This window comes from Procambarus clarkii, chromosome 43 (assembly GCF_040958095.1).
Source record: "Procambarus clarkii isolate CNS0578487 chromosome 43, FALCON_Pclarkii_2.0, whole genome shotgun sequence".
NCBI classification, from domain to species: domain Eukaryota; kingdom Metazoa; phylum Arthropoda; class Malacostraca; order Decapoda; family Cambaridae; genus Procambarus; species Procambarus clarkii.
In genome coordinates this window covers 10,188,504-10,201,503 of record NC_091192.1, presented here as the reverse complement: position 1 = coordinate 10,201,503, position 13,000 = coordinate 10,188,504, and the positions used below count along the sequence as shown (strand labels likewise).

General features: G+C 43.6%; 1 protein-coding gene across 1 annotated transcript in view; it reads right to left on the bottom strand.

Annotated features, from left to right (window-relative positions):
* Window positions 1-5,845: 5,845 nt before the first annotated feature.
* LOC123755723 (putative uncharacterized protein DDB_G0271606) overlaps window positions 5,846-13,000 on the bottom strand; it is a 41,168-nt gene continuing 34,013 nt past the window's right edge. Inside the window, exon 2 of the mRNA XM_045738464.2 lies at window positions 5,846-8,738. Within this exon, the coding sequence (XP_045594420.2) occupies window positions 6,760-8,706 (1,947 nt within the window). The 5' untranslated portion in view covers window positions 8,707-8,738 and the 3' untranslated portion in view covers window positions 5,846-6,759. The remainder of the gene's footprint in view (window positions 8,739-13,000) is intronic.

Sequence of the window (13,000 nt, the reverse complement as noted above, 5' to 3'; positions counted from 1 at the left end):
TTTCTATGAAGCTTTTCAAGGGAAACTATTATGTTAAGTATGTCACCTATGCACATATTTAATAAGTCAATATTGACTTATTAAATTTGCGAGAACGGGTTGCTACATCATAGCTGCCATGGAAGACAAACAGATCTAATATACAAGGAGTCCGCGAAAGCTTTCGATAATGTGGGAACTTGGTGCTACTGCACACAAAATGTTCACAACAGGAATTACTGGCAAAGTACGGAGACTCATCTTTAACTTCCTAACCAACAGAGCCTTCAGTCTAAGAGTCAACACAGTCAAATCCGGATCATTCAAAGTGAGAAGCTCAGTCCCGCAGGGTGCTGTGCATTATCTTATACTGTGCATATAATCTCTATCTCAACAACTACCACCCCAGTCTGCGCCACCTGAACAATTACCACCCCAGTCTGCACCACCTGAACAATTACCACCCCAGTCTGCGCCACCTGAACAATTACCACCCCAGTCTGCACCACCTGAACAATTACCACCCCAGTCTGCGCCACCTGAACAATTACCACCCCAGTCTGCGCCACCTGAACAATTACCACCCCAGTCTGCGCCACCTGAACAATTACCACCCCAGTCTGCGCCACCTGAACAATGACCACCCCAGTCTGCACCACCTGAACAATTATCACCCCAGTCTGCGCCACCTGAACAATGACCACCCCAGTCTACACCACCTGAACAATGACCACCCCAGTCTGCACCACCTGAACAATGACCACCCCAGTCTGCACCACCTGAACAATTACCACCCCAGTCTGCGCCACCTGAACAATTACCACCCCAGTCTGCACCACCTGAACAATTACCACCCCAGTCTGCACCACCTGAACAATGACCACCCCAGTCTGCACCACCTGAACAATTACCACCCCAGTCTGCGCCACCTGAACAATGACCACCCCAGTCTGCACCACCTGAACAATTATCACCCCAGTCTGCGCCACCTGAACAATGACCACCCCAGTCTACACCACCTGAACAATGACCACCCCAGTCTGCACCACCTGAACAATGACCACCCCAGTCTGCACCACCTGAACAATTACCACCCCAGTCTGCGCCACCTGAACAATGACCACCCCAGTCTGCACCACCTGAACAATTATCACCCCAGTCTGCGCCACCTGAACAATGACCACCCCAGTCTGCACCACCTGAACAATTATCACCCCAGTCTGCGCCACCTGAACAATGACCACCCCAGTCTGCACCACCTGAACAATGACCACCCCAGTCTACACCACCTGAACAATTATCACCCCAGTCTGCGCCACCTGAACAATGACCACCCCAGTCTGCACCACCTGAACAATGACCACCCCAGTCTACACCACCTGAACAATGACCACCCCAGTCTGCACCACCTGAACAATAACTACACCAACCTGCACCACCTGAACAATGACCACCCCAGTCTGCACCACCTGAACAATAACTACACCAACCTGCACCACCTGAACAATAACTACACCAACCTGCACCACCTGAACAATAATTACACCAACCTGCACCACCTGAACAATGACCACCCCAGTCTGCACCACCTGAACAATAACTACACCAACCTGCACCACCTGAACAATAACTACACCAACCTGCACCACCTGAACAATAATTACACCAACCTGCACCACCTGAACAATGACCACCCCAGTCTGCACCACCTGAACAATAACTACACCAACCTGCACCACCTGAACAATGACCACCCCAGTCTGCACCACCTGAACAATAATTACACCAACCTGCACCACCTGAACAATGACCACCCCAGTCTGCACCACCTGAACAATGACCACCCCAGTCTACACCACCTGAACAATGACCACCCCAGTCTGCACCACCTGAACAATTACCAACCCAGTCTGCACCACCTGAACAATGACCACCCCAGTCTACACCACCTGAACAATTACCACCCCAGTCTGCACCACCTGAACAATGACCACCCCAGTCTGCACCACCTGAACAATTACCACCCCAGTCTGCACCACCTGAACAATTACCACCCCAGTCTACACCACCTGAACAATTACCACCCCAGTCTGCACCACCTGAACAATTACCACCCCAGTCTGCACCACCTGAACAATGACCACCCCAGTCTGCACCACCTGAACAATTACCAACCCAGTCTGCACCACCTGAACAATGACCACCCCAGTCTACACCACCTGAACAATTACCACCCCAGTCTGCACCACCTGAACAATGACCACCCCAGTCTGCACCACCTGAACAATGACCACCCCAGTCTACACCACCTGAACAATTACCACCCCAGTCTGCACCATCTGAACAATTACCACCCCAGTCTGCACCACCTGAACAATTACCACCCCAGTCTACACCACCTGAACAATTACCACCCCAGTCTGCACCACCTGAACAATTACCACCCCAGTCTACACCACCTGAACAATTACCACCCCTGTCTGCACCACCTGAACAATGACCACCCCAGTCTACACCACCTGAACAATGACCACCCCAGTCTGCACCACCTGAACAATGACCACCCCAGTCTGCACCACCTGAACAATGACCACCCCAGTCTGCACCACCTGAACAATGACCACCCCAGTATGCACCACCTGAACAATGACCACCCCAGTCTACACCACCTGAACAATGACCACCCCAGTCTACACCACCTGAACAATGACCACCCCAGTCTGCACCACCTGAACAATGACCACCCCAGTCTACACCACCTGAACAATGACCACCCCAGTCTGCACCACCTGAACAATGACCACCCCAGTCTACACCACCAGAACAATTACCACCCCAGTCTGCACCACCTGAACAATGACCACCCCAGTCTGCACCACCTGAACAATGACCACCCCAGTCTACACCACCTGAACAATTACCACCCCAGTCTGCACCATCTGAACAATTACCACCCCAGTCTGCACCACCTGAACAATTACCACCCCAGTCTACACCACCTGAACAATTACCACCCCAGTCTGCACCACCTGAACAATTACCACCCCAGTCTACACCACCTGAACAATTACCACCCCTGTCTGCACCACCTGAACAATGACCACCCCAGTCTACACCACCTGAACAATGACCACCCCAGTCTGCACCACCTGAACAATGACCACCCCAGTCTGCACCACCTGAACAATGACCACCCCAGTCTGCACCACCTGAACAATGACCACCCCAGTCTGCACCACCTGAACAATGACCACCCCAGTCTACACCACCTGAACAATTACCACCCCAGTCTACACCACCTGAACAATTACCACCCCAGTCTGCACCATCTGAACAATTACCACCCCAGTCTACACCACCTGAACAATTACCACCCCAGTCTGCACCACCTGAACAATGACCACACCAGTCTGCACCACCTGAACAATGACCACCCCAGTCTGCACCACCTGAACAATTACCACCCCAGTCTGCACCACCTGAACAATTACCACCCCAGTCTGCACCACCTGAACAATTACCACCCCAGTCTGCACCACCTGAACAATAACTACACCAACCTGCACCACCTGAACAATAACTACAACAACCTGCACCACCTGAACAATGACCACCCCAGTCTGCACCACCTGAACAATGACCACTCCAGTCTGCACCACCTGAACAATGACCACACCAGTCTGCACCACCTGAACAATGACCACACCAGTCTGCACCACCTGAACAATGACCACACCAGTCTGCACCACCTGAACAATGACCACACCAGTCTGCACCACCTGAACAATAATTACACCAACCTGCACCACCTGAACAATTACCACCCCTGTCTGCACCACCTGAACAATGACCACCCCAGTCTGCACCACCTGAACAATGACCACACCAGTCTGCACCACCTGAACAATGACCACACCAGTCTGCACCACCTGAACAATAACTACACCAACCTGCACCACCTGAACAATAACTACACCAACCTGCACCACCTGAACAATAACCACCAACCTGCACCACCTGAACAATAACTACACCAGTCTGCACCACCTGAACAATAACTACACCAACCTGCACCACCTGAACAATAACTACACCAGTCTGCACCACCTGAACAATAACCACCAGTCTGCACCACCTGAACAATAACTACACCAACCTGCACCACCTGAACAATAACTACACCAACCTGCACCACCTGAACAATAACTACACCAGTCTGCACCACCTGAACAATGACCACCCCAGTCTGCACCACCTGAACAATAACTATACCAACCTGCACCACCTGAACAATGACCACACCAGTCTGCACCACCTGAACAATAATTACACCAACCTGCACCACCTGAACAATAACTACACCAACCTGCACCACCTGAACAATAATTACACCAACCTGCACCACCTGAACAATAACTACACCAACCTGCACCACCTGAACAATAACTACACCAACCTGCACCACCTGAACAATAACTACACCAACCTGCACCACCTGGACAATAACTACACCAACCTGCACCACCTGAACAATAACTACACCAACCTGCACCACCTGAACAATAACTACACCAACCTGCACCACCTGAACAATTACCATCCCAGTTCACCACCTGATCACCACTCTAGCCTCATTCCACCTGAATCTAAATTGTCATCTAAATCTTGAATTCTAAATCTAAATTCTCGTTGCTGGACCAGTCCAGCAACGAGGCCTGTGTAATTTTTTGTGTAATATTATACATTATTTGCATAGGCCTAGCCAGCAATGAACTACATTCAGGCTCACTAAATGATGAGAGTCCACTGGCAAAGGCTAATTTTTTATGGGAATGAATTCTCTATTATTGTACTTGCTTCAACCTTCAATTTTGTAACATTGTGCGAGTTATGCACAAAAATTAAACATAAAAAGTATATAAATATACAATAAAAAGCGTCTTGTAAAATATATGTCAGGCTGCGATCATCCAACAGCCTGATTGACCAGTCCAGCAACGAGGAGGCCTAGTCGAGGATCAGGCCGTGGGGACGCTAAGCCCCAAAATCATCACAAGGTAACCACAAGGTAGGGTACAGTACTTGGAAAATATACAGCAACTTCTCTACAATGTTCCTGTTATCCTCGTTATCTTTACGACAATTGTGACTGTTACACAGTCATCCTCGTAACAGACAGACAGGTACCATCAAGCCATCCACTCATAATTGATGGTACCAGAAACAAGTTCAACGAGCCACTGAGGGCTGCCTCCCAGAAAACAAAGAGAACCGACTTATCTAGGCCTAAAGTCCTAACCACACATATCCTAACACTAAATTAACATATCTTAGGCCAAATATTGTCCACATATGCACTGTGTTAGGCCAAGGTTACAGTATGTTTGGATAGGCCCTAGATAGGTTGGCTTGGTGGTGTCTTATTTTGAGCCACTTTCCCATACTAACCATGAAATATTTTCTCCTTACTCTTGTACATTTTCTTGGATACAATTACACTTATTTAACGTCAAGCTTCATACCATACTTCTACTTTGTCTTCAGCAGGCATCTGCAAAGTACTACTTTTTAACTTCCAAGACTTTTGTAAAATCTAAATATATAATTTACATGCAACATGTTCTCATTCCCGGCTGCAATTCATACATCAAGCTGTGAGCAGTTGCATGTAACAGCCTGGTTGACCAGACTACCTTACATTACTGCCAGCATTGCTACACGAGGTACAGGCAAAAAGATATCTGCACCATGTGCAAAATTGGTTAACATGTGTGAACAGCATTTAAAGGCAAAAATGTTACACAGAGAATATGTAAGGTCGGTTCTAGACTGTGCCTGTGTGGAATCACCATTCTTTAGGTTTCTCTTTTTTATATTTTTAGCAAAGTCCAGTACCAGAGATATGAGAGTGGGTTTATGAGAACATATTAAGAAAATCCAACCTCAACACAATGAGAGAGAGAAAGACTAGAGATCATATGATCAGAATGCAATAGATACCAAAGGAAATGTGTAGATGAAATGGATAAGATGGTCTTTTTCAGATGGGGGGTCTCCAGAACAAGATGACATACACACTGTATCAGGAAATACTAAAGTTCCAGACACAAAAATCCAGCTAATATATAAAGTCCCCTGGAGCTAAATCTACTTCCCCAATAACACAAGTAAGGACATCAGTCAGTCTCCTTCACCATATTCACATGCTCCATATTCACTCCACCTCTGTAGCATCCTTCATATCTCCTCCATGTAGTACTGTATTTACTTTCTCCTCCTCCTCCTCCTCCATCTCTCTCTTTCAATACACAATTATATTCTTAAAAACAAAAAAAGTTTCTTTAAAAAAAAAAAAAATTACTAATTTTCAATAACTACCATACTTTTGTGACTTAAACTATACTTATACTTATACTATACCCTTCCATACTTATACAATATACTGTATTAGGGTTGAACTAGAAAGACTAAAGATTTTGTCCCCATTGGGTTACTCTGCCGATAAAAAAAACCTTAGCATTATAATCACACATCATTGCTGTCAGTTTCAAGTCAATAAAATAAGGACTCAAGATATTGCTTGGAAAAAAAATGAACTACACTGAGGCAACATTACTAATTTTCAATAACTACCATACTTTCTGACTTAAACTAAAGCATTTCAAGCATTAGTGTATGAGGCATTGGACAAAACCTTTACAGAAGAATGTAATAATAGGAATAAACCTGACAAAACAATAAGGTATTCTTATCAGGAATACCTAAATAGGGAACAATTACTTACCTTATGTAGACAACTTGTCCGTTGTTGACAACTCTTCTCCATCCGAAGGGTACAACGAGAGGCATAAAATTCTTGTTGTCTGCAGTTGTGTGCACTGTTGGGGTGCCTGCAGGTAAATTTCCACACATGGCATTTACAACTCCTACAGGGCCACCTGAGCATCCCATCATATTGGCATGATTCATGTTAGCACTAGCCATCTTTGTTCCTACAGGTACCATGGTCATGTTACCTTGCATAGCACTGTTCATCATCACTGCTTGCTGCTGATGATCAGGAATCATAGTTCCAGTCATCATGTGCTGCTGCTGTTGCTGTTGTTGTGGATGATGATTTTGTATCCCCATTATGTTGCCACAGTGGCCACTATTTTGCCCTCCCATCACTAGGTTACTTTGACCCACCACACCTTGCCCATGCCCTGTGTGGTATTGACCACTCATCACATTTAGGTTTCCACCTTGTTGCTGTGCAATATTCATAGGCTGCCCCTGCATCATGTTCATGTTGTGACCTTGCATAGTATTAATCCCAGACTGTCCAGCTACCATGTTCATGCCTTGGCCTGACATCATGTTGACATTTGGAGTACAAGTGTTTTGACCTTGCATGACTTGTCCATGCATTGTATTGCTCCCCTGTCCCTGAACCATCCCCCCAGTTTGCATCATGCATGGCCTTTGCATATTGTTTACACTCATTCCAGGTCCCTGCTGCATCACATTCATATTCTGGCCTTGCACATACTGGTATTGCTGTTGCATTATTTGTAACTGTCCCCCTTGCATTTGCACATGCTGTACTGTATTCACTTGATGGAAGGCCTGCACAATGTTTTGATTGTTGTACACACCTGTTTGATTCACCCCACTCGGATTGTTCCCACCAGATGACTGACAGGCCATGTAGTTTGGGTAACAATTGTAACTGTTTGGATTCATTGTTTGCATATGGTTGTTCATATACTGTGGGTTGTTCATTAGGTTGACTTGATATTGCTGACTGTTACTGAGCTGATTATTTGTTTGTTGTTGTTGCTGATGATGCTGCTGTTGTTGTTGTTGAGTATGTTCCGTTTGACTATCAGAGCTTAAACTGCTGCAACTAGATTCTGCAGTTTCTGACCTCACTGAATCACACCGGGAGCTAGTTCTTGGACGAGCGACTACCATATTATTATTTATCATTGGAGCACTGTTGCAGCTGTTATTGGTCACTATCTGATTATTCATCATCTGAGTGTTACCAATCATTGTAGGATTGCTGCTCATATTTGCATTATTGACTTGCATCATCACACCATTTTGCACATACCCATTCATGGTGCCCATCACATTGACTTGATTTTGTAGGTGTTGTGGTTGTTGTTGATGGTGCTGCTGTGGTTGTTGCTGCTGCTGCTGTGGTTGTTGCTGCTGCTGTACCTGTTGTTGCTGTTGATTTACTGCTCTTGGGTGCTGGTGCTGCTGTTGTAGATTGTGTTGCTGCATTTGTTGTGACTGCTCCGAGGCATGCACAGTAACAGTGGTGACATAGTTACCACCAGGCAAGTATTGCAGCTGTTGTGGTGCCTGACTTGTTGGAAAACAGTTATTGGCTCCATCCAACCCATTCATTTTATTCATAAGGAACTGTTGTTGTTGCTGCTGCTGCTGTTGTTGCTGCTGTTGTTGCTGCTGCTGTTGCTGTAGGCTGTCATTCATCTGCATACTGTAACTAGGTTGCTGCTGTTGGTGCAACGGGTTAGCAACTCTGAAGCCATTGACCATGTGGGGGTTGGTGGGCTTGACCGGATGAGGTGTGATCATGGGACGTTGTGGTCCCTGTGCACCTCCCGGCCCGGCCTGACCACCCCCCTCGCCTGCCACATACACCACCACATTGTGTGGTGGCTGCAGCTTACCACCACCACTCTCTGCTGGTGTTGCTGGTGCCTGGGACATGCTGCACTGACCCCATCTGCACCATCACGGGTCTGAAAAATAAAAGAGATTATAATTATTTTCTAAATAAGAAGAGTGCCAGAAAAGTACACTGTACTGTTAATCAAAACACCATACATGGAACAACACTTTATTTTGTGAAGTATTGTAGGCTATTAGTGTATAATATAATATACTGTATAGTCAATATAATGAGATTTACAGTACTGATAATGTAAGAAATTGCTATGATATATTGTTGTCCAAGGTTAACTAACACTAGAGCAGGTTTGAGCAGCATAAGATGTTGAGGCATACATTTGAATATGGGCAGTATGCTTATGATGTACTTGCTACTACTTGCTTATGCTCTCATAAAAAGACTACAAGTTCCAGGTGGGTGTTATCTTGAGGTTATCTTCAGATGATTTCGGGGCTTAGTGTCCCCGCGGCCCGGTCCTCGACCAGGCCTCCACCCCCCAGGAAGCAGCCCGTAGCAGCTGTAACTCCCAGGTACCTAATTACTCCTAGGTAACAGGGGCATCAGGGGGAAAATCATTTTGCCTATTTGTCTCCGCCTCCACCGGGGATCGAACCCGGAACCTCAGGACTACAAATCCGAAGCACTGTCCACCCAGCTGTCAGGCGGCTGATGTATTGTCAGGCGTCAGGGTGTATCTACTGTACAGAACCAAGTCTGAAGACACTCTGTCACCAGTCTCCAGACAATAACATATATCACTAATTTGTAAGATGATTTCACAAGAATAACTATGTTCAGTATACTTTAGGAGCTTGCCAATTTACATTCCAGAAACCCAGTGTAACCTTTTTTGTTCCATGCCCAACCTGTGCACTTAAAAAGATTTAATGTCCCCTTGGTTGAGGAGCTTCAAAAAAAAAAATCTCCATGATCAGGAGACTCTGGAGAACCAAGTTGCAATTTCCCAGCCTATTTAAACCTCGAAAGTCAAACTTGTACAAAAGAATGCAATAAAATGTATGATTTCAATTACAATAGATAAAATATATTGTATTGCAATACAGTAGATACTGAAAAATAACAATAATAAATGACAATACAACAACACCCGCACCCATGGGTGTTGGTGTTTTGCACCTGCAAGATACCGTAAGATTTTAAGGGTTGACGAATGTTAATCTTCTTGTTTGATAAACTGTTCACTCGAGACAGATAAGCAAGTCCCAGCTGTGTCTGGTTACAAGTGACAGGATGAACACCCCAGTGGTTTTCTTCCTATTGGGGAGTGACATGGTGCTATGGCGGTGTGTCCACTTAAAGGATGAGTGGCACTGCCCAATAAACTTGCCCCTCAGGGCAAAACTAAAATTAAATTAATACAACAACAGTAAATGACAATAAATAAAATAAATTTTTGTTAGAATAAATAAATTCTAATACTGTACATGACATCGAGCTTGGGGCATCCAAAACATAAATTTAACTCGATTCTGGAAAATAAAAATTAATATCAATGTGATCCATGCACTTGGTGTCTGCTGCAAAGCATTTTTGAGGTGGTAATGTGGTTAATTTCAACCCTTTAAGGGCACAATACATATATAGCTGGGGCGAGTAACTATTGCGGGACGGCGCACAACAGTATGTATGGTTGGGAGTACCGCGCAAGATTTAAAAATCCTGCAGCTATATAGGGTTCACATCAGCTTCCTCAGGGCTCTTGCAAACAAACGCCATTTAAAAAAAAATTGTGGGCAACATTCCCAGATGTGAGAGCCTCAGTACTGACTGAGCAACCAAGCCTGGCACACACAGTATGAGCTAACAGCACTGCTGTTCAGCTTGTGACCACAGCATTGCATAAAAATGTAAAAAACATATGTAACTGCTATTATTTAGCGATGATATTATTACAGAAGAGTCTGTGATGAAGACACTACAATGTTCAGATATCAGTGAACACAATTCTGTTCAAGATGTTCAAAGCACTAGGCAGGCATCCACAGCATACTGCCATTGTTTGGTCGATCTAAGAATCTTAAAATGACTTCTCATATTCCTTTACAAAATATACTTGTGTAAAATTATTCATTTACAGGATTTAGTGACCAGGATTCTGATAACAGCAGCATTGTGGTGAGAATTAGCAATATGCATAGTATGCTGGGGAAGAGCAATGTTGGTGAGGGAGGTCACGTCATCAGCCAACTGTGTGGTGGCTGCTATTATTGTTTGGACCTTACAAGCAAATTTACATGGAAAAGAAGAATAAAGTTGTGAGAAGTACTTTAAGAACATGCAAAAAAAAAATTCTTCAGCTCAGCAATCACCTCTTAACCCTTAAACTGCACATATACGACAGGTCCCGATGACACCATAAGTTAAATTGTTCAAACTTGTTCAAACGCTTTCAAATTTTTTGTGCATAATCCACTAGGCAAACACTCCAACTTTGTCTAAATGATCATCAACATAACTTGAAAAACAAGAAAATTAAAAATAATTACCAAATTTAATATTGAAAATTTCAGATTTTCAGATCAGCTGCAAAAATATTAAATATCACCAATTGTTCATTAAGTGTTATTATGCTCTCAGAATAGTATATGATCTTCATTTTAATAAATTTAGAATATAGATTTTCAGTTCAGTTTACTAAAAAAAAAAAAAAAAATTGTCAATATGGCATTTGAAATATTCACCAAATTCAGACAACCAGCAGCTGAGCAGACAGAACACTGGACGCGTGATCCTGTGGTCCCGGGTTCGATTCCGGGTGCCGGCAAGAAACAATGGGCAGTTTCTTTCACCCTGATGTCCCTGTTACCTAGCAGTAAATAGGTACCTGGGAGTTAGTCAGCTGTCACGGGCTGCTTCCTGGGGGTGGAGGCCTGGTCGAGGACCGGGCCGCGGGGACACTAAAGCCCCGAAATCATCTCAAGATAACCAAGATAGATAACAAAATTTATAACTCAAAACATTTAGAGATTATGAAAAATCCATTCTAATAGGATTATAGAACAGACTGCGGTGCACACTATATGTAAAAATGGTGAGAATCGGCCAGAAACTGGATTTTTTTTTAAGCTGACCCAATGTTGAAACTCTAGTTTTAGAGATAGGTAATTGAAGTTGAAGATACAGTATCGACAATGTATAAGGTAGTTCTAATTCATTAATTTACTTGTATGTCTTAACAAACATTGTTTGGCATTCGTGAAATATGTGAAAGTTGTAGGTCAATATGTGTTGAAATGAAGTCAAGAAAAAATAACCCTCCCAAAAAAAAACTAAATATAGGGATAATTATAATAATTATAATAATTTAGGGGATATGTTTAGGGTATACTTTATATAAAAGTCAAAAAGCCCTAATCTGGTCCCCAATCATCAAAACAATCTAAAGAAACGAGGAAAATAGAGTTTGAAATTTGTGAAAAAATCAGCCCAAAAAAATTCAAAGTACAAAGCTGTGCCAGTTATGACTGATTTATTTGTTGACCAATTTAAATCTATCTTCACATAGTTATGGAAGGGTATGCATTCTCCCACATGTAGACGTTACAACAAAATTGGATAATAATAATAATAATAACAAAATCTCCCCTAAAAAAAAAAATTGTGGACATTGGTGAAAGTAACAGGTATTAATTACCACTGGACAATGTATTTGTATGATATATAAAAAATAGAGCATAATAACATACATACTCATTATTATGTGTTACTATCTTGAGGTTATCTTGAGATGATTTCAGGGCTTTTAGTGTCCCCACGGCCCGGTCCTTGACCAGGCCTCCACCCCCAGGAAGCAGCCCGTGACAGCTGACTAACACCCAGGTACCTATTTTACTGCTAGGTAACAGGGGCATAGGGTGAAAAACTCTGCCCATTGTTTCTCGCCGGTGCCTGGGATCGATCCCAGGACCACAGGATCACAAGCCCCGCGTGCTGTCCGCTCGGCCAACCGGCTCCCGGTAATTATGTATTACGTATTATGTAATTATTATGTATTAATATATAATTATGCATATAAATTATAATTATGTATATAATTATGTAGTTATGTATATAATTATGTAGTTATGTATATAATTATGTAATTATGTATTATGTATTACAGTAATTATGTATTACTCAGCAATGCTATAAAGGCACAAGCTGCATATCCACTTTGTGGGCACTTCTAACTACTATTCTTCTTCTTTGTGCATCAGACAGGTGCTTGCATCTCCTTATTACTGCATTATCCCTCAGTTCCAGTTAATAGGAGTTGTTCTCCTTATCAACAAAACGTTCTTCTTTAGAATTTTTTTTTTAAATCCATTTCTG